Genomic DNA, 22,630 nt, shown 5'->3' with positions numbered 1-22,630 from the left:
TGGGAGATGGAGGTTGCAGTGAGCTGAGATCACTGCTCTCTAGCCTGGGCGACAGAGCAAGACTCTGTCTCAAAAATAAATAAATAAATAAATAAATAAATAAATAAATAATAACATAAAATAAAAATAAATAAATAAATAAAAAGTCCTAAAGTATTGTTAAAACAATTTCCATTTTGTAATTTCAGGAAGTTTGAAATTAATTAGATTTCTAGGATTTTTTTTGGGGGGGATACTCAAATTCTCCCCTGTTACATTTTTCATAAAGTTAAAAAAAAAATTTTTGTGCCTTTTACTTAAAATTTGTTTCTCTATTAATTTTTTTTTTTTTTTAGAGTCTTACTCTGTTGCCCAGGCTAGAGTGCAGTGGCGCAGCCTCAGCTCACTGCAGCCTCTGCCTCCTAGGTTCAAGCGATTATCCTGCCTCAGCCCCCCAAGTAGATGGGACTACAAGTATGCACCACCACGCCCGGCTAATTTTTATATTTTTAGTAGAGATGGGGGTTTCGCCATTTTGGCTAGGCTGGTCTTGAACTCCTGAACTCAGGTAATCTGCCTGCCTCGGCCTCCCAAAGTGCTGGGATTACAGATGTGAGTCATCGTGCCTGGCCTGTTTTTCTATTAATTTTTTAAGTTGCTCATATACATTCTTATTGAACAATAATTGAAACAATATAGACACATATAAAGTCAAAATGTTAAGTGTCCTATTCTCATTCTACCTCTGCCCCCTCCCACACTACCTGTTAGCAACTAGAGTGCCTTCCTTGGTCCGTGACTACCTGTATACATAATATGTCAGGTGGGGGTGCTTGTGATAATTGTACTCATACACTCATACATCTACACAGAAATACATATGTCGTTGTCTTTTACAGGAAGGAGATTATATTACCCCTGCTACTCTGCAGCGTGGACATCCTTGCATGTCACTATATACAGGTTTTTTGCATTTTTTGCTAGTTAAAACAACATTCCATCATATGGATACACCTTAATTTATTAGCTGTTCTATTGGCAGATATTTAGGCTATCTCCTGTACTTCCCACATTTAAAATAGGAAAGTGTTACTGGACTGTCACTTTAATGCACAGTTGAAATGAAATGTTTTTGTTTTCTTTATGTTTAAACTGTTACAGGGACCGTATGATGTGGTGGTTCTACCAGGAGGTAATCTGGGTGCACAGAATTTATCTGAGGTAAAAATTCTACTCAATTATACCTCAAGAAAGCTGGGGGGAAAAAACTAAAGAATTTCAGCATCTGCTTGTGTTCTGTTGATTTTGTTATTATTCAGATGTTTCAGGGAGGAGGCTGTGAAAAAAAATAGAAACAACTAAAATTAACAAAATGGTGTTGTAGCATTAACTCAAAAATTTCTTTATTTCTTTTTTTTTTTTTCTTTTCTTTTGAGACAAGAGTCTTGCTCTGTCATCCAGACTGGAGTGCGGGCCCAATCTTGTCTCGCCGCAACCTCCGCCTCCTGGGTTCAGGCAATTCTCCTGTCTCAACCTCTGAGTAGCTGGGATTACAGGCACGCACCACCATGCCCCACTAATTTTTGTATTTTATTAGAGACGGGGTTTTACCACGTTGGCCAGTCTGGTCTCAAACTCCTGATCTTGTGATCCACCCACCTTGGCCTCCAAAAGTGCTGGAATTATAGGCATGAGCCAGCACACCCAGCCTCAAAAAACGTTTTTAATATTTTCTCTGGAGGTCAGGCGCAGTGACTCACGCCTGTAATCCCAGTGCTTTGGGAGGGTGAGGCAGGAGGATTGCTGGAGGCCAAGAGTTTGAGACCAGCCTAAGTAACACATCGAGACCCCATCTCTACAAAAATTTTTGTTTTAATTAGCTGGGCACAGTGGTGCACACTTGTAGTCCCAGCTACTCGGGAGGCTATGGTGAGAGGACGGCTTGAACCCAGAAGTTTGAGGCTGCGGTGAGCTGTGAATGCACCACTGCATTCTAGCCTGGGCAGCAAAGCAAGAACCTGTCTTATCCCAAAAAAAAAAAAAAAATTGCCATGGAAGTAAGCTGAATTGGTGGAACCGTTATGAACAGATTTCGGTGAATACAGTCCAAAGTAAGATGATTTAGTTTTTTTTCCACCAGCAGAAGTATGATCAGATTTTGTGTTTTGGGAAGGGCAAATTGTCTGCTCAGAGTCTGAACTGGGGGAGGCCGTGGGGCTAGGGCTGCCAGCAGGAATGACAAATGCCATCAGCAGAGACCACTCTTCCTCATTTTAAGTTGTATGCGAGGAGTCAGAGGCCAGGGTGAGGGGCACACCAGCAGGCAGAGTTGGGGCTGCCAGAAGCACTCAAGAAGTGGGTTGAGTCAGACATGAGGGATCATTTCCTGCTAGATTCTCTTCCTCTCTCTGCTCTGTCTGAAAACACACAAAATGCCACATTCCCTCCCTTCTGTTTCTTTCTCCATGGAGTACAAAATGGCGAGGGTCAAATTCCTTCTTTCTTCTGATCTTTAAATGTGGAGGAATGCATTTCTCTTATGAGAAATGCCTTGCTTGGGTTTAATAATATAATATAGACACATTTTGATCATTTTTATACCAATGATTTAGAAATATTATTGGAAAATAGGTCAGAGAGCTTGTGGTTTAAGCTAAAATCAAATTCTTCCAAAGTTTCCTAGTGAGTGATTGGTTAGTGGCTTAATGATAACTTGATGTATTTTTGGTTTTCTTTTCACTAGTCTGCTGCCGTGAAGGAGATACTGAAGGAGCAGGAAAACCGGAAGGGCCTGATAGCCGCCATCTGTGCAGGTGACGTGCAGGGGCAGCCTGTGTTGCAGCGTCATTGGTGGGTGGGGTAGCCTTTCATTCGGTGGTTTGATTTCAAATAGCTCTTGCCCTTCATAAAGCATGCAGGGCATCTGTGTTGGTGTATTTAGTTTGGGTGGCATGAAGTTGGTGTTATTTCAGAAATGAGGACAATTGTTCCGTTTTCTGCCTCTCCATGCCTTTGGTCTACGTGCTGTGAAACTTAGTGTTTTCCGTGTTTGGTTGACCTCGGAGGAAAATAAGGCCCTCTGGAATTCAGTAAACAGCTTGTTACAGCAAGTCTCTGTGCCAGAAAGTCTTTGTGCCAGCACACAGTCAGCAAGAATCTGTCAAACATCAACACAGCAGCTCTGCCCTGTGCTTGCCCTGCAGATTCAGAAGCGCCGTGGTGCTTTCCGCTGGCTTCCGGGCGTTTCTGATTCTCTCACTGCCGAGTGATCTTGAGCACCGCATTGTCTGCCACACAATTTAGAATAAGGACGTTTGGTGCTTCACAGGTGTCCCTCATCTTATATCCTAGTAATAATTTATTTTCTCATAGCCATTTTAAATCCATTCTTGTTGCTTTCATATCAGATGATGTTCTGCCATCTTGGTTTTTTCCCATGCTATAATTTTTGCCAGCACCTTCCTTGTTGTGTAGGTCTTCATTAAATATTTGTCAGGGCCGGGCGCGGTGGCTCACGCCTGTAATCCCAGCACTTTAGGAGGCCGAAGTCGGTGGAACACCTGAGGTCAGGAGTTCGAGACCAGCCTGGCCAACATGGTGAAACCCCATCTCTACCAAAAATACAAAATTAGCCAGGCATGGTGGCAGGCGCCTGTAAGCCCAGCTACTTGGGAGGCTGAGGCAGAAGAATCGCTTGAACCCAGGAGGCGGAGATTGCAGTGAGCCGAGATTGCGCCGTTGCACTCCAGCCTGGGGTACACGAGCGAGACTTCGTCTCAAAATAAATAAATAAAATAAAATAAAAAATAAACATTTGTCAGAAGAGTGAATGAATAAATGAATGAATGGATGGTTTGGTAAACATCAACATCAAAACATGTTGCTATGTTGTTCAATACAGTAGGCTTTTTAAAAGAAGTTTTGGGCCAGAGGTCCTAGGGACTTGATACATTCAATCAGTGGTTCTCAATGTTCTTTTGGTGCACTTGCAAGGTCAAAACAGATACTACTGAGGGGCCAGGTGTGGTGGCTCATGCCTGTAATCCCAGCACTTTGGGAGGCCAAGGCAGAAGGATCTCTTGAAAGCCAGGAGTTTGAGACTAACCTTGGCAACATAGCCAGACCCCATCTCAACAAACAAACAGACAAACAATTAGCCGAGCACAGTGCTGCATACCTGTAGTCCCAGCTACTCAGGAGGCTGAGATGGGAGGATTGCTTGAGGGTAAGAGTTAGAGGCTGCAGTGAGCTATGATTGCACTCCAGCCTGGGCAACAGATTGAGACCATGTCTTTCAAACAAAATGTTTGCTTTTTTTCTTCTCAGTCTTTCAGGAGTGACATCAGAGTGGGATGATACCATCGTTTGAGCATCTATTACTGTGTTTTAAAAATTTCCCAGTTTTATTAGGTTGGTATAAAAGTAATTGTGGTTTTTAATAATTGGCTGGGCATGGTGGCGCATGCCTGTAATCTCAGCACTTTGAGAAGCCGAGGTGAGCGGATCATTTGAGGTCAGGAGTTCAAAACCAGTCTGGCAAACATGGTGAAGTCCCATTTCTATTAAAAATACAAAAGTTAGTTGGGCATGGTGGTGTGCACCTGTAATCCCAGCTACTCTGGAGGCTGAGGTAGGAGGATCACTTGAGGTCAGGAGTTCAAAACCAGCCTGATCGCTTCTCGGCCTTTTGGCTAAGATCAAGTGTAGTATCAAAACCAGCCTGGCTGGCCAACATGGTGAAACTCCGTCTCTACTAAAAATACAAAAGTTAGCTGGGCGGTTAGCTGGGCATGGTGGTGCATGTCTGTAATCCCAGCTACTCAGGAGGCTGAGGCAGAAGAATCTATTGAACCCAGGTGGCGGAGGTTGCAGTGAGCCAAGATGGCGCCACTGCACTCCAGCCTGGGTGACAGAGCAAGATTATCTAAAAAAAAAAAAAGTAATAATTTTTAATATGGCAGATGTTCATAGATATAACCCACATAAAAGCTAAAGGGATTCTGAGACCTAAATGTTTGAGAACCTTGGCATTAGGGGCTGGGAAGAACCACAGAGGTCGACCACCCTGGCAGGTCTTGTACGTGGGCTTGCTACAAGAGTCATCACTAGCCTTTTGACCTGCCCTGAGGCTCAGGTAATTATGTCTGCCAAAGGGCACTGCAGTCACTGCAGTCACTGCAGCCCAAGCAGGTGTACGCCTCTTTGGAGAGAAAGTCACAGATCCTTGAGTTTGGTTTTCTTTGGCTCTGCTGCTGTGAAGCAAGCCTCAGTCTTAGATGCTTTGACCAAAGGAAGAAAGTAAGAGTTTGGCCTGAGTTTTTTCCTTGTGATTCTGCTGAATGTAAAAACCACAAGTCAGTTTGTCCTGTGCCACAAAAGTAGCAAAATGATCAGCCACGGCCGGGCGCGGTGGCTCACGCCTGTAATCCCAGCACTTTGGAAGACTGAGGCGGGTGGATCACCTGAGGTCAGGAGTTCGAGACAAGCCTGACCAACATGTCGAAACCCTGTCTCTACTGAAAATACAAAATTAGCTGGGCATGGTGGTGCATGCCTGTAATCCCAGCTACTTGGGAAGCTGAGGCAGGAGAATTGCTTGAACCTGGGAAGTGGAGGTTGCGGTAAGCCAAGATTGCGCCATTGCACTCCAGCCTGGACAACAAGAGCGAAACTCCGTCTAAATAAATAAATAAATAAGGCCGGGCGTGGTGGCTCAAGCCTGTAATCCCAGCACTTTGGGAGGCCGAAGTGGGCGGATCACGAGGTCAGGAGATCGAGACCATCCTGGCTAACACGGTGAAACCCCATCTCTACTAAAAATACAAAAAATTAGCCGGGCGTGATGGCGGGCGGCTGTAGTCCCAGCTACAAGGAGGCTGAGGCGGGAGAATGGCTTGAACCCAGGAGGCGGAGCTTGCAGTGAGCCGAGATCGTGCCACTGCACTCCAGCCTGGGCGACACAGCGAGACTCCGTCTCAAAAAAAAAAAAAAAAAAAATAAATAAAATAAAAAATAACAACAATTAGCAGGACATGGTGGTACATGCCTGTCATCCTAGCTACTTAGGAGGCTGAGGCAGGAGAATCGCTTGAACCTGGGAGGCGGAGGTTGCAGTGAGCCAAGATCGTGCCACTGCACTCCAGCCTGAGCGACAGAGTGAGACTTCATTTCAACAACAACAAAAAAGATCAACCACATCTGGCTTACTGTTTTGTGCTGAGGCTAGATCGAATGCCATGCCAAGAAGCATGGGCCTTATAATAATTAAAATCAACATTAAAAAATAAACAGGCTGGCTGTGGTGGCTCATAGCTGTAATCTTAGTACTTTGGGAGACTGAGGCAGGAGGATCACTTGAGCCCAGGCGTTCAAGACCAGTCTGGGCAACATAGTGAGACCCCCATCTCTACAAAAAAATATTTTTAAAAATCAGCCTGGCGTGGTGGTGCACACCTGTATTCCCAGCTACTCAGGAGACTGAGCTGGGAGGATCACTTTGAGCCCAGGAATTTGAGGTTACAGTGAGCTGTGATGATCACACCACTGCACTTGAGCCTAAATGACAGAGCAAGATTCTGTCTCTTAAGAAAAAAGTAAAAATAGGCCAGGGACGGTGGCTTACCCCTGTAATCCCAGCACTTTGGGAGGCCGAGGCATGCAGATCACGAGGTCAGGAGATCGAGACCATCCTGGCTAACGTGAAACCTCGTCTCTACTAAAAATACAAAAAATTAGCCGGGCGTTGTGGTGGTCACCTGTAGTCCTAGCTACTCAGGAGGCTGAGGCAGGAGAATCACATGAACCCGGGAGGCGGAGCTTGCAGTGAGCCGATATCATGCCACTGCACTCCAGCCTGGGCGACAGAGCGAGACTCCGTCTCAAAAAAAAAAAAAACAACAAAAAAATGTATATAAAGTAAAAATGGAAAACACACTAGCAGTGTGTTTATACCATTGAATATCCTGCACCACTGTTGTGGGCACTACACAAAAAATAGGAAAAAATGTGATGATGAGCTGAACGAATTGAGATGAGGGTTTTGGGAATGGAAAAGAGGAATGATGGAATGGAAAAGAGGAGTGGGAATGGAAAAGAGGGAATACAGGTGTGCACCACCACTCCAGGCTGATTTTTAAAAATATTTTTTTGTAGAGATGAGGGTCTCACTATGTTGCCCAGACTGGTCTTACAGATTCTTACAGATTCTTACAGATTTCTTAAAGATTTGGATCTTTTAAATTGGCAAACAGAAAAATAAGATTTTTTTTTTTTTTTGAGACGGAGTTTTGCTCTTGTTGCCCAAGCTGGAGTGCAGTGGTACAATTTCGGCTCACTGCAACCTCCACCTCCCAGGTTTAAGTGATTCTACTGCCTCAGCCTCCCGAGTAGCTAGAATTACAGGCGCCTGCCACCATGCCTGGCTAATTTTTGTGTTTTTAGTAGAGACGGGGTTTCACCATGTTGGCCAGGCTGGGATTCGTGGGAATCTCGAACTCGTGATTTCGTGATCTACCCACCTTGGCCTCCCAACGTGCTGGGATTACAGGTGTGAGCCACCATGCCCAGCCAGGATTATTCTGAAGTGTTGCAGTTAGGAATTGGAAACATTTTGAACACAGAATATTATCCTAGTCCTTAATATTGAGTGAATGAGGAAGGCAAATTGGAAGGGAGTCTATGTTGAGAAGAAATTAAATGAGATTTACTTTGAGTGGGGGAGGGGGAGGAAATGTGGAGTTGGAGGAGTGGACAATTGTCAGCTGAGATGCCCAGGTCTAGGAATAAGGCCTCTGGAAACAAGGTCTTGGCCACCTGGAGGAGCTGGGGAGTTGGCAGAGGTGGTCATTTTGCAAGTCACCACAGGGTGGCGCTCTTGGCTGCAGAAGGGGACGTGGTCTGCAGCGCCTTCTGCACTGTAGTGCAGAGTGCAGAGTGCAGAGCGTTTTCATCCATCAGAATCCCAGGTCCTAGGAGAGTGAAACGTCTCTTCTCCAGTATTCCAAATAGGGTTCTGAAGCCCCAGAAAGCAGTAATTATGAGCTTACCATGATGAGTAAGAAAGACATCAGTAAATTCCTGCATTCAACTGTAACGTAAATTTATGCACATCATTGTAGCAGTGATTTTATTATCACATTGAAGGGAGCAGCCTAAAAATTCTCACTGATCCCTTTCCTCACTGTACAATCATCTATTAAAGTTTACTTTAAAATACAAGATGATGTAGGAATTTCTTCTTAAACTCTTACCAAATAAAAATTAAAAGCCATTTATAAATCCATTCAAATAAAAATTATTATTCAATTCTTACAGACTTTAAAAATTTGCTACCATACATAGCTGTCTTGTGTGTAAAAAGTAACGTGGAAAAGAGACATTTGAGGCTTTTGATTTAAGAGCTATAAATCAGTACTTGGTCTGAAACTGACACCTGGTATTAGGCAGGAAGCTTATGTAATTAGGTAGTACTTGTGTGATCTTCCTGTTTGTAACAGTTACAGTCTGAGTAGCCTGTGAATATTATATAGCTCCTTCCTTGGAGTCTTGTTGAAAAATGAAAGGTCAGTAAGACCAAGATCTCTCAAGTTTGCTGACACTAAGAGGGTACAGACTGTGCCATAGGATCTTAGCCATCCAGGGCACCCTAAGTGTTTCCAAAGTCAAGGTGCTGTTCTGAAACATCCTTCTGAGTGTCGTGTGAGGCTTTAGAATGTTTATATGTGTGGCTTAGAGAAAAAAGGTAGAATGAATACTTTGTAAAAAGCTTTAAGATGAAATAACAATTAAAGGTATATAAAATCTTTGTTTTTAATCCTTATTTGAGGACCATTACATACGCAATATGCTTGTGACCCTCCCTGAAGTTGGCCATTTTCAGTGAAAACATTTAAATAAAAATCTCAAGTTAGGACCTGTCAATTTGGAAAGACTTCATTAACTGACACTTCCATGTGGTTCTTTGCTTAAGTAGCTTTCATAAAGTGATGCTAGTGCCTTTATATCTCACACTTCCAGGCACTTCACAGGCTATCTCCTTCAGGGACAGTGTGCTGTTGCTTTTAATCCTACCACCTGGTATACCTGGATGGATAGGTGGATGAATGAGTGTTAATTTCCCATTTTCTTTTTCTTTTCTTTTTTTTTTTTTTTGAGACGGAGTCTCGCTCTGTCACCCAGGCTGGAGTGCAGGGGTGCGATCTCGGCTCACTGCAAGCTCCGTCTCCTGGGTTCATGCCATCCTCCTGCCTCAGCCTCCAGAGCAGGTGGGACTACAGGTGCCCAACACCACGCCCAGCTAATTTTTTGTATTTTTAGTAGAGACGGGGTTTCACCATGTTAGCCAGCGGTCTTGATCTCCTGACCTCGTGATCTGCTGCCTCGGCCTCCCAAAGTGCTGGGATTACAGGCATGAGCCACCGCGCCCGGCCTAATTTCCCATTTTCACGTAGAAAATAAAACTATAAAAGAGCAATAAAATCCGGAAGTTCAGAGAGTACCAGTTGCCTTTAGGATGTAACTAAGTCTTTCCTTTTACTAAGAGTGAGGTAAGACGTTCAGCCTGCCCCACAGTAATCCTCCCTTTCCTTTGGACTCCTGGTATATGTGGTCCCTGTTCTGGGGGTGGAGGAGGTGAGAGAGGTGAGCACATTGTTTATCTGTGTATGCTCTGCGGGTATCAAGGTCAATCTTCTTGAATAAATGGTTATTGAGGTATTTTGAGTTTCTGTGCTTTTGCCAGATGTGCTCAGCAAATTGTTTGTTATAAACATACTTTATCTCTCGTACTAGGAAGTGTTTCATTTCAGAATCGTAGCTGTATGTTTGGTAAGAGCCTCTGGATTTTGAAGAATACTTTGCTGTTGCAGTTTTTGTTGTTAGAGAAGGGGTCTGTGTTGCCCAGGCTGATGCTGAATTCCTGGGCTCAAGCAGTTTTTCTACCTAGGCCTCCCCAATTGCTGGGATTACAGGCATGAGCTACTGTGCCAGGCACTATTGCGATTTTGTGGGGTTTTTCTATATCCGCACTTAGATCTTTTTATTTTTATTTTTAGGTCCTACTGCTCTGTTGGCTCATGAAATAGGTTTTGGAAGTAAAGTTACCACACACCCTCTTGCTAAAGACAAAATGATGAATGGTGGTAAGTATATGCTTGTTTTTGTTTGTTTGTTTTTTTTGAGACAGAGTCTTGCTCTGTCGCCCAGGCTGGAGTGCAGTGGTGTGATCTTGACTCACTGCAACCTCCACCTCCCCGGTTCAAGCGATTCTCCTATCTCAGCCTCCTGAGTAGCTGGGATTACAGGCGCATGCCATCACGCCCAGCTAATTTTTGTGTTTTTAGTAGAGATGGGGTTTCACCATGTTGGTCAGGCTGGTCTCGAACTTTTTTTTGAGACAGAGTCTCGCTCTGTCACCCAGGCTGGAGTGCAATGGCGCATTCTCCGCTCACTGCAACCTCCGCCTCCTGGGTTCAAGCGATTCTTCTGCCTCAGCTTCCTGAGTAGCTGGGATTACAGGTGCGCCCCACCACGCCTGGCTAATTTTTGTGTTTTTTAGCAGAGATGGGATTTCTCCATGTTGATCATGCTGGTCTTGAACTCCTGATCTCGTGATCCACCGCCTCAGCCTCTCAAAGTGCTGGGATTACAGGTGTGAGCCACCACGCCCGTCCTTGAACTCTTGACCTCGTGATCTGCCTGCCTCAGCCTCCCAAAGTGCTGGGATTACAGGCGTGAGCCACCACGCCGGCCCATATGCTTGTTTTTTTTTTTTTGTTTTTTTTTTTGAAATGGAGTCTCTCGCTCTGTTGCCCAGGCTGGAGTGCAGGGGCACGATCTCGGCTTATTGCAACCTCCGCCTCCCAGGTTCAAGGGATTCTCCTGCCTCAGCCTCCCAAGTAGCTGGGATTACAGGCATCCGCCACCACAAGTTTTTTGTTGACTGGGCACAGTGGCTCCCGCCTGTAATTCCAATACTTTGGAAGACTGAGGCGGGTGGATCACTTGAGCCCAGGGGTTTGAGACCAGCCTGGGCAATGTGGTGAAACGCCATCTCTACTAAAAATACAAAAAACATTAGCCAGGCGTAGTGATGCACACTGGTAGTTGGAACTGCTCAGGAGGCTAAGGTGGAATGATAGCTTAAGCCTGGGAAGTCAAAGCTGTGGTGAGCTGTGATCTCACCACTGCACTCCAGCCTGGGGAACAAAGCAAGACCCTATCTCAAAAAAATAAAAAAGTTTCTTGTATAACTATAGAAGTTTATCTATATACATACTATCCTTTTTATTTTAACTAAAATGAGATCTACTAAATGTATTGTTCTGCTGCTTTGCTTTTTTTAACTTAACATTATATCTTATGTTATCTTTTAACAGCACATGTAGATTTAGATTTGCTTCGTCCTCGTTAAGTGCAGCTGCTAGTCCACTGTTAGAATGTGCCGTGCTGTGTGTAACCTTCTCCTGGGGGTGGGCGTGGAGGTGGTTTTCTGCTTTTGCCCTTGTAAACCATGCCGTAATGAACATCCTTGAATGCCGTTGTGAGCATATCTCAGCTCCTTTTTAAAAGTGATGCACTTTTCATTATACTGCATGTTTTTTAATTACTAAACTTTATTTTTTTAGAGCAGTTTTAGGTTCACAGCCAAATTCCTGTCTACCTTCACCCACTATCCACTCCCCAGCCACCCGCCCCTGGCCATGCATAGTGTCCCCTACTATCAACATCCTGCACCAGAATCTGCACCCACGTTGACACATCATCATCCAGAGTCCATAGTTTACGTGAGGGTTCTGTCTTGCTGTTGTACATTCTACATACACTTACATTTGATCCAGAGCAGTGTTTTCCTGAAAATCCATGGTTTGTTAATTTATTTAATTTATTTGAGACAGAGGCTTGCTCTGTCACCCAGGCTGGAGTGCAGTGGTGTGATCTCAGTTCATTGTAACATAACCTCCATCTCTTGGGATCAGGCAATCCTCTCACCTCAGCCTCCCAAGTAGCTGGAACTATGGGCATGAACCACCACACTTGGCTAATTTTTAAATTTTTTTGTAGAGACAGGGTCTAACTATATTGCACAGTCTGGTCTTGAACTCCTGGCCTCAAGCAATCCTTCTGGCTTGGCCTCTCGAAGTACTAGGATTATAGATGTGAGCCACTGTGCCCTGCTCATGGTTTCATTTTAGTTGCTAGAAAGATACTGTGTTATCATTATAACTATCTGAAAATTGGTACTTTTTGCCGGGCGCAGTGGCTCACGCCTGTAATCCCAGCACTTGGGGAGGCCAAGGCGGGTGGATCACGAGGTCAGGAGATCGAGACCATCCTGGCTAACACGGTGAAACCTCATCTCTACTAAATATACTAAAAAAATAGCCAGGCGTGGTGGCTGGCGCCTGTAGTCCCAGCTACTTGGGAGGCTGAGGCAGGAGAATGTCATGAGCCGGGGAGGTGGAGCTTGTAGTGAACGGAGATCGCTCCACTGCACTCCAGCCTGGGCAACAGAGCAAGACTCCGTCCCAAAAAAAAATAATAATAATTAGTACTTTTTTAAAAAGGCTCTGGTTTCTGGGCATTTTAAATGTAGGAATTTACTTTACTTTAAGCTCATGGAAGGATTTTAGAGGGTTGAAAGAAGTAGAAAGAACAGAACTGGGCTCCCTTTGTGATGTCTTCAGAGAGAAGACTCAAGCAGAGCACCCTCCTGCACTACCTGAAGGGGCACCTGTTGCATCTGTTTTCCTTTAGTGCCTCAAAAACATTGAGTTTGGTCAGGCATAGAAAAACATCAGATTGTTGATGCTCACACTCGGAGTTGACAAAGCACGTTCCCCTACGTTATCTTGGTGGAGCTTCCTGGTCCCCAGTGCCCAGCAAGGCAGGTGGCATCGTCCTGGCTTCACAAACAAGGAGAGGAGAGACTGAGGCCAGATCTCAAGCCCAGCCCTCTGCCTTGCATCCAGTTTTGCCTTCCTGCCCCTGCCCTGCTCTGTGGTAGCAAAAGGCTCCCACACACATTTAAGTTACCAGGTGTTGGATTTAGTCAGTAACCTCTATTATAAGAAGTGGATACTTGAAATGTCTACCCCTTCAGGACACTTTGAGAGGTAGGGCTGCAGGCATCACCTGGGAGTCTGCTCTGGGTGAGGCCCTTGTCCTCATTGTGAACTTGAAAGATCAGTGTGACAGTTTCTCCTCAGATAAGCAATCCCATCTGAAGGCCATAGTCTTTTGTCTTTTTTCTTGTTTTTGGTAGATTCAGGGTCTTACTGTGTTGCCCAGGCGGTACTTAAACTCCTGGGCTCAAATGACCCTCCCACTTTGCTCTCCCAAAGTGCTGTAATTACAGGTGTGTGCTACCAGCCGCAGTCCCCATAATCTTTTAATTCCTCTGATTTTAGAATAAGTTGGTTATAAGTGTAATGTGTGATTCTGTTTCTCATTTGTCCACTGTTTGATGGCATCCGCATGCCTGGTCCCATACCTGAGCACTGAAGAGCAGGGTTTCTGGAGCCTGGCATCTTGGGGTGGCCCTCAGCTTCCCTACTCACTGTGGGAGGTTTCCTTAGTTTCTCCGAGCCTGTTTCCTCATCCGTTGCCTGAGGATAAACCTGCTTCCAGATTGTTGGTGAAAAAACTGCCCTCACCTAGCCTCTGTAACGCCACTGCATGCCACCACTGCTGAGTACTGTTTGTTTTCTAGGTTGATGTCATTCTCATTTTACCAAAAAGTGAAGCTCTGAGAGGTCAGACAGCCACCAAATGGCAGACCTGGGATTTGAACCCAGAACTCTGCTCAGGGGTCAACCGAATGTTTCCCCAAAGGCCAGGTGGTAAATATTGCAGGCTTTCTGGGACTTCAGCTCTCTGGCAGCTACTCCACTGTTGCAGCTCCACAATAGCTACAGACAGTACTAAAAACGCAGGGTGGCTTTGTGCCAGTGAAGCTGCATTTGCAAAAACAGGCAGTAACCTGGCCTTGGCCCTGACTCGTAGTTGCTGACCTGTGTCCTGTGCCCTCCCATTGTCTTTTTTTTGAGGTGGAGTCTCGCTGTGTTATCCAGGCGCTCACTGCGCTCACTGCCAGCTCCGCCTCCCAGGTTCACGCCATTCTCCTGCCTCAGCCTCCCAAGTAGCTGTGACTACAGGCTCCCGCCACCACGCCTGGCGTATTTTTTGTATTTTAAGTAGAGATGGGGTTTCACCGTGTTAGCCAGGATGGTCTCCATATCCTGACCTTGTGATCCGCCTGCCTCGGCCTCCCTGGGATTACAGGCGTGAGCCACCGCGCCCAGCCCCCCAATTTTTTTTTTTTTTTTTTTTTTGAGACGGAGTCTTGCTCTCTCACCCAGGTGAAGTGTAGTGGCGTATCTCAGCACACTGCAACCTCTGCCTCCCGGGTTCAAGTGATTCTCCTGTCTCAGCCTCCTGAGTAGCTGTAATTACAGGCACCGGCCACCAGGTCCAGCTAATTTTTTTTTTTTTGTATTTTTTAGTAGAGACAGGGTTTCACCATGTTGGTCAGGCTGGTCTCCAAATCCTGACCTCAGGTGATCCACCTGCCTTGGCCTCCCAGAGTGTTGGAATTACAGGCATGAGCCACCGCGCCTGGCTTCCCATTGCTTTTTCTCTGAAGAGTCTTTAAGACTTGGAGTCTGGTTTAAATAAATAAAGAAATAAAAATCAATGCCTTCTGCTGGTTGGAATGGGAAGTGTAAAATCTGAATTCACTATAGGGTCACAGTTCCACCCTAAAGTTTGCACAGTGCCTTCCTGGCGCTGACGGGGTGCGTGTTCTGTCTTCGCCACTAGGTGGATGCAGGTGGCAACCTTAAACCTTTTGCTTTTCCTGGTAAAAAGTCTGACAAGAACCGTAGAACCTTTAAGCATATTTAACCAGTTTAAACCCTATTTGCACTGTTTTAGCCACAAAGATACTGTTCAGTGAACCATTTACAGTTGTGCCTTGTGTTGTCCCACGCTCAGCTGTGCATCTCACCGTTGCTCTGGAAGACCTAGCCCAGCCAGTTTCTAGGTTAGCATTTGAAATGGTCTTGGCCTGGTTTAACCATCAGTAAATGAGGCCAGATTATGATAAACCTTTTCCCCTCAAGCTAGGGATCCTCTTTTTCTCTACAATAGTTAAATTGGAATTTTTAAATGTACTCTATTCATTTATTTTGGTGGGTGACCTGATTTTTAAAATTTTTTAGATTAGTCAAGCACAGTAGTGAGAAGAGGAGAAAGAGAACAAGGAGTAACTGCCTGTGAACGATCAATTGAGATAACTCACTGCCTTCGACCGGCAGTGGCTTGGTTTCTAATGACAGTAAGACAAGTTCCTGTAGCCGTTGTTAATCTCCTTGGAAAAGAAAGGAACATTGTGTGGTTTCAAAAGCTCATTAATACAGCAGAAGCACTCTGCTTCTGTTTGAAGGGAGGTTTTCAGATGAATTTTTATGTGTGTTCATTGAACAGACGTTTCCTAAGCTCCTCTTAGTACCTGGCACTGGGAACAGAAGAAGAAGAAAGAAAGCTGTGTTTTGGGGTGTTCTCAGGTCTGCACTGAGCTCTAGTGGCCAGAGGCGCCCGCTTGCCTGTGTGGCTGGTGCATCAGGATAGAGCAGGAGTTCACAGAGGAGCTTTGTCGCTCCCCCTCTGCTAAATCTGTTCTGTGTTCCCACATCACTAAGTGGCGTCGCCATCATCCAGTCACCTGGGATAGGCAGCTGGGAGTCATCCTTGGAGCCTCCTCACCTAGGCCTTCATTTCAAACCTCCATTTCCTCTGGATCACTGTCACCAGCTTCGTGTAGGCACCACCAGCTTCTACCCAGACAGCAGGTTCCTTTCCATCTCCCTTCTGGTCCCAGGCCAGTCTCTGTGCAAAGGCCGGATCGTAGAGGGCTCCATGCCCCATGACATGGAGTTCAGCGTGACCTTCAGGTGCTGGAGAGAGTTGGCAAGGGCTTTCCCTGGGGAACTGGCTGTGCCCTGCTTCGCACTCTGGAGAGAGAGCTTTGGGTGCTGAGCATGGGTTGAAGGAGTGCACAGCCAGAAGGGAGAGCTGTAATCATGCAGAGATCCTTCCTCTTTAAAGCAGGGGACAGGTGGAGAAAGGAGATCAGTTGAGAATGGTGTTTGGTGCCTTTGACCTCACACTTCAGGGTGCCTCTTGTGTGCCATGGATATCATTGGCCAGACAGGGACTGATGAAGGCCCAGCCCTTTTAAAGAGTAAGCAAAAACAAGGAAATGAAATGTTTATAGATTGTGATAGATTGTATCAATGCTGGGAGGGCAGTAAATAGGATGCGGTGATAGAGTCAACAGAGGAACGTAATTTGGGGAGATGGGGGTGGTCACAGATACCCTCTCTGAGGGATTTTTGTTGATGCTGAAACCAAAGGGGCAAGAAACTGGGAAGAACTGGTCTGTGGGTGAAGGGAGCAGCCCTTGAGCTCATCCTGGAGCAGGAGAGAACCTATTGTATTCAGTAAGGGAAGCTCCAGGTGGGAGAGTGGTAGGGATGGGTGTAGCAGGAGAGGTTAGGCTCTGTGTGCAGTGGAGAAGCTGGTGACTACCTGCTGTGGAGGGGCAGAGCTCAGGGCATCCATGCTTAAGAATCCCAGTTTTGATGTTATATTTGCCAAGAAATAGCCAACTGGTTGGCACAGGGGGGGGGGATGCAGAAGGAAAGTAGTCCTTGAGAGTGAATGTGCTTTCTACCTGCACACGCACACACGCATGCATACCCGCCTCCATTGTGTTGTGCTGTGGTTGTTTTTGAGGCATCAGAGGGTGTGCGTGCCGCCACATGTTGATCAGGGTGGCTTCTGCCTTCAGCATTGCCGCATCCCCTCACCCTTCCGCCGGCACTTCAGAATTGACACTGGAGCTTTGTTGTAGAATAGTGATGTGAGTAACTGTCATTCACTGACATCTCCCCCAACACTTAAAGTCTTAGCAGCTGCATTTAACTTACACATATTTGTTTCATTCTAACAGTGGTTTCTCTCACCCTTTGCTCTGCAGTTTTAAAAATACTCTTGTAGGGGGCTTCTGAGAGCTTGGAGTGCCAAGTAAATGTTTTTGAATGGCTAGCCTACAGGTTGGGTTTATATGCTGTCATAGTGAATTGGTAAGTAATCGTCTTTTTCATCACATAGCCCATTAGGATGTCACCTTTTCTGTTTCTACTTTGCAGGTCATTACACCTACTCTGAGAATCGTGTGGAAAAGGACGGCCTGATTCTTACAAGCCGGGGGCCTGGGACCAGCTTCGAGTTTGCACTTGCAATTGTTGAAGCCCTGAACGGCAAGGAGGTGGCGGCTCAAGTGAAGGCTCCACTTGTTCTTAAAGACTAGAGCAGTGAACTGTGACGATCACTTAGAGAAACAGGCCATTAGGAATCCATTCTCACTGTGTTCGCTCTAAACAAACAAAACAATGGTAGGTTAATGTGTTCAGAAGCGGCTGTTACTACTGCTTTTGTGGAAGTATAGTTGTGAAGTCACAACTACACAGAGATTTCTCAGCCTACAAATTGTGTCTATACGTTTCTAAGCCTTGTTTGTAGAATAAACAGGGCATTTAGCAAACTACTGATCATTCCTTGTTTTGTCCCTCATTTCTTTTGTGAAATTAAATTCCGTATCACCTTCATTTGCAGCTCTTAACTCTCCATATAGCACTGAAATAGAAGAACAGTGAACACATTTTACACAGCAAGGAGGAAAGGCATACAAGCAGAATTATAAGAGGCTTATGATTTTCTCTGCTTATTAGCTGTGTTTTTTAATGTGCTATTTAAAAATACCTATGAGGGCTGGGTGTGGTGGCTCATGTCTGTAATCCCAGCACTTTGGGAAGCCGAGCCAGGAGGAGTGCTTGAGGCTAGGAGTTCAAGACCAGCCTAGGCAACATAGCAAGTCTCCGTCAGTCCCAGCTACTTAAGAGCCTGAGGTGAGAGGATCACTTGAACCCAGGAGATCAAGGCTGCAATGAGCTATGATCACACCACTGAACTCCAGCCTGGGTGACACAGCAAGACCCTGTCTCCAAAAAAACAAAAAGAAAAAAGAAAAAAAAATTGGTTGTACTGGTGAATTTTTATACACTAGTTCCTTTTTCCATTATGGAAAGAGTCCTTGGATAAAAACTTTTCAAGGTTAGCCCAACATCTCTTTTCCCTTCCCCAGGTAATAGCACCCAGCATTCCTTGTGAACCACTGAGTTCCTCCTGGGTGGGCACATGACCTAGACCCAGCCAGTCAGAGCCCTGTTTACCACCGGCCGTGTGACCCAGGTGAGCTCAGTCAGTCCACAAGACTCCATCTGAGGGTCTCATAGCTGCTGTACTCTCTCTGCTGGAGTGGCCGAGGGGATATGCTGGTAACCCGGAGCACTGGCAGCTTTCTCGTCACTGGCTGCTTGGGAGGGCCCTCAGGTTGTGGGTGGCTGACCCTGGTCCAGAATGCTGGGCAGATGTTAACTTTTACGATGCAAACACACATGTAATTGTCTATTTTAGTAAGCGCTTTAACAGATGATAATGCTAAGGGAGAGAAGAGTTACATGGTGGGGAGTGGGGAGGGAGGCTTCTGAGGAAGTGACATTTCAGGTGTGGAGTAGGAGCAGAGCTTAGGTTTTCATTCCTTCCCCAGCTGTGTGCTCAGTACCTACTGTGTGCCAACTGCTGTTCCTGGTATTGGGAATATGCCAGGGAGAAACACAGCCTTTGTCCTTGGGGAGCTTATATTGTGGGCACCGGAGAGAGAGGAAAGCACATACTCAAATACCCACATTCTATGAAGAAAATGAAGAAGGGTAAGGAGGCAGTGACAGGGGAATTGTATGATAGGAAGCAAAGGCCTCTCCAAAAAGACATCTTAGTGAGAATCTGAGGACTTTTGGGTGTGAAAGAGATAAGTAGGTATCTGTTCAGAGCGTACCAGGCAGCAGGAGCAGGGAGGGTGGGTTACTGGAGGTATACAGTAGGAAGTGAAGTTGGAGAGGTAGCCAGGGCCATGGCGAGGGGTCAAGAGAGAGACAGCCACCAGAGAGAGACCTGACCCACCTAGTTCAAAGACCGGCCCCGCTGAGAAGAGACCCTTCTGGAGCAGGCGTGCAGGCGGCGGGATGCCGAGGCCAGTCAGGTGGCAGCGTTGGGCACCCACTTGCTGTGAGAGGGTGTCCGGGACAACCCCCACTTTTTTTTTTTTTTTGAGACAGAGGCTTGCTCTGTTGCCCAGGCTGGAGTGCGGTGGTGTGATGCTCTTGGCTCACTGCAACCTCCACCTCCCAAGTTGAAGGGGTTTTCTTGCCTCAGCCTCCCGAGTAGCTGGGATTACAGATGTGCATCACCATGCCTAGCTAATTTTTGTATTTTTGGTAGCAATGGGGTTTTGCCGTGTTGGTCAGGCTGGTCTCAAACTCCTGGCCTCAAGTGATCCACCTGCCTCAGCCTCCCAAAGTGCTGGGATTACAGGCATGAGCCACTGCGCCCAGCCACAGCCCCCACATTTCCTGACTTGAACACAGATCATGTGGAGATTTCAATGTCCTGAATTTGTGAAGGAGTCCTTGGGGTAGGGGCTGGGATGAATTTAGAGTTCAGATTGGTGAATATGAGGTAAAGTACACTTTTGTTGTTTTTTTCTTCAGAGACAGGGTCTCACTCTGTCGCTCGGGCTGGAGTGCAGTGTCTCGGTCTCGGCTCACTGCAACCTCTGCCTCCTGGCTTCAAGCAATTCTCCTGCCTCAGCCTCCTGAGTAGCTGGGACTACAGGCACGTGCCACTGTGCCCAGCTAATTTTTAGTATTTTTTGTAGAGATGGGGTTTCACTATGTTGCCCAGGCTGGTCTCAAACTCATAGCCTCAAGTGATCCGCCTGCCTCGGTCTCCCAAAGTGCTGGGATTACAGGCATGAGCCACCGTGCCTGGCCTTGTTTTTTTTGAGACAGGGTCTCTCTCTGTTGCCCAGACTGGAGTGTGGTGGTGCAACTATGGCTCACTGCAGCCTGGACCTCCCCAGCTCAAGTGATCCTCGTGCCTTAGCCACCCAAGTAGCTGTGACTACAGGCACACACCACCATGTCCAGCTAGTTATTTTTTTGTAGAGATAGAGTCCCACTATGTTGCCCAGGCTGGTCTCAAACTCCTGGGCTCAAGTGATCCTTCTAACTCAGCCTCCCAAGTGCTAGGATTACAGCACGAGCCACTGTGCCCAGCCCACTTTTAATAAGGAAAGAAAACTGGATACCTGCTGTTTGTTTAGTGGATACCTGCTATTTGTTTTGTTTGTTTGTTTGAGACGGAGTCTCTCTTTGTCTCCCAGGCTGAAGTCCAATGAATGGCCCTATCTCAGCTCACCGCAACCTCCACCTTTCAAGTTCAAGCAATTCTCCTGCCTCAGGCTCCCAAGTAGCTGGGATTACAGGTGCCCGCCACCATGCCCAGCTAATTTTTGCATATTTAGTAGAGACTGGGTTTCACTACATTGGCCAGGCTGGTCTTGAACTACTGACCTCAGGTAATCTGTCCGCCTCAGCCTTCCAAAGTGCTGGGATTACAGGCATGAGCCACCGCGCTTGGCAGATACCTGCTATTTGAAAGTCACAGGCTGGGCGCAGTGGCTAACGCCTGTAATCCCAACACTTTGGGAGGCCAAGGCAGGTGGATCACAAGGTCAGGAGTTCAAGACCAGCCTGACTAAGATGGTGAAACCCTGTCTCTACTAAAAACTACAAAAATTAGCCGGGCATGGTGGCAGACGCCTGTAATTCCAGCTACTTGGGAGGCCGAGGCGGGAGAATCGCTTGAACCCGGGCAGCAGAGGTTGCAGTGAGCCAAGATCACGCCACCGCACTCCAGCCTGGGTAACAGAGTAAGACACCGTCTCAAAAAAAAAGAAAAAGTCAAATTGATGATCTGAAAACCATTTATTACTAATAGTGAACATCCGTAAACTCTCTCAAGTTTGCTAGGTGTTTTGCCAGCATCCCTTACCTCTGAAATTTAGAGATATCTACAGGAAGGGAGATATTGAAAGGAATTGGCTCTTTGAGTTTTTGTGCCCTCAGGGAAGCAGGAAAAGGTGTTTCTAGATGAGCATTTCTCAAAGAGCATCTCTAAGAGAAATCACTGTTATCAGAGCCCAGGCATTGCAGTGAAGATTTACTTCCCTTTCCCTGACAGTGTTTGGGATGGGGGGCTCCCGGAACCAGCTTTATCTAAACCTTGGGCTTTTTCTGGTCCTTATTGAATGACTAGCTTTTGGCATGTTGATAACATTTTTAAAACCTCTACCCTCTCTTATCTGCCTGCTTCTTTCCCAGGCTGAACAAAATTGCTTCCTAACTTCTAGTAAGTTAATGGGGAGGGGACAAACAAAAATTGGGAACTTAAGTGGGAGGGGCGCTATCTACAGTTGAAAAGTGACCTGGAGTCAGAATTCAGATGTGTGGCAGTTGGCTTGACTGTGCTCCAACTGAGTTGGGGGTGAGGGTAGGGGGTCTCTGCCATCTTAGACTTACTGTCTCTAAGCTGTTTTGAGAGCCCAAGTGGCCTGCCCAAGACACCGGGAGAGTTAGGAAGAAGACCTAAAACTTCCTCTTGCAGGAGGAGCACTGGAGCCTCCAACTAGCTCCAGGCCACAGCTTGCCCCACTGAGCAAGGGGCAGCCAGGTGCCCATTAACTGAATTCCTGAGGCCAAAGACAGAATGTTGCTCAAGGCCTGTCATGGCCCTGCCCTGCACTTCTGAAGGGAGGTTTGCATCCCAGGTGCCAACTGGTTTAGCAAGGAAGGGGCCGGGCTTACTGACCACCTGCTGTGTGGCCTGCACTGAGCTAGGAGGTTAACTTTGGGGGTTGGAGCTCATCATTTGAAGACATGTTTTTTTGTTTTTGTTTTTGTTTTTTGAGCCAGTCTAGCTCTGTCACCCAGGCTGGAGTGCAGTGGTGCGATCTTGGCTCACTGCAAGCTCCGCCTCCCGGGTTCATGTCATTCTCCTGCCTCAGCTTCCCTATTAGTTGGGATTACAGGCGCCCGCCACCATGCCCAGCTAATTTTTTTGTATTTTTAGTAGAGACGGGGTTTCACCGTGTTAGCCAGGATGGTCTCAATCTCCTGACCTCGTGATCTGCCCGCCTCCGCCTCCCAAAGTGCTGGGAATACAGGCGTGAGCCACCGCGCCCGGCCGATTTTCTTTCACACTTTATACAAAAGGATCAAATTCGATCCAAAATCCCAAGAGGGGTCGCATTCTTCTGCCCCTGCTTTTTCAGTTACCATATCTTCGAGAGTTTCTCTGTACCAGTATGTGGACATTTATGTGCTACATCTCCAACTCTGTCCAACTAGTAACCCTAGAAAGTAGTCATTGGTATCATCCATTACAGAGAAGAAAGTCTTTTTAGAGGTCAAGAGCCTATGCCATAGGATTCATTTCTATAACTGCAACATTAAATGTAAAGTATGATTTTAGTGTAGCCAACTGTATCATCTGAGTCTGCTTACTTACTCTATTCTAGGGTGTTGGTTTCCTAAGAAATGAGGAGGACATTATATTCTCCTGCAGAATCATCTGGCTGTTTTTTTTTTTAAAAAAACACTCTCCCTTTGCCCTTAGTAAGGGGAAGCAG

At 46.3% G+C, this 22,630-nt stretch overlaps 1 protein-coding gene across 1 annotated transcript; it reads left to right on the top strand.

The window, feature by feature from the left end:
* Positions 1-1,122: 1,122 nt before the first annotated feature.
* On the top strand, positions 1,123-17,589 carry LOC115895993 (protein/nucleic acid deglycase DJ-1-like). The gene is made up of 4 exons (XM_030926490.1): positions 1,123-1,200; positions 2,723-2,792; positions 10,032-10,118; positions 17,190-17,589. Exons 1-4 carry the CDS (start codon positions 1,123-1,125, stop codon positions 17,348-17,350), a joined length of 396 nt encoding a protein of 131 aa, XP_030782350.1. The 3' UTR covers positions 17,351-17,589.
* Positions 17,590-22,630: the final 5,041 nt, after the last annotated feature.

The sequence above is a fragment of the Rhinopithecus roxellana genome, unplaced genomic scaffold, assembly GCF_007565055.1.
Source record: "Rhinopithecus roxellana isolate Shanxi Qingling unplaced genomic scaffold, ASM756505v1 contig4199, whole genome shotgun sequence".
In the NCBI taxonomy this organism is placed as follows: Eukaryota; Metazoa; Chordata; class Mammalia; order Primates; family Cercopithecidae; genus Rhinopithecus; species Rhinopithecus roxellana.
The sequence above is the reverse complement of the archived record's forward strand: the minus strand, read 5'-3'. Positions and strand labels throughout refer to the sequence as shown.

What these genes read in the sequence shown, in the direction of transcription:
- LOC115895993 (XM_030926490.1), top strand. Translation starts at nt 1,123, where the DNA reads ATGTTTAAACTGTTACAGGGACCGTATGATGTGGTGGTTCTACCAGGA. An exon ending in GATAGCCGCCATCTGTGCAG is followed by an intron (nt 2,793 to 10,031) that starts GTGACGTGCAGG and finishes TTTTATTTTTAG; the next exon opens with GTCCTACTGCTCTGTTGGCT. An exon ending in AGACAAAATGATGAATGGTG is followed by an intron (nt 10,119 to 17,189) that starts GTAAGTATATGC and finishes TCTACTTTGCAG; the next exon opens with GTCATTACACCTACTCTGAG.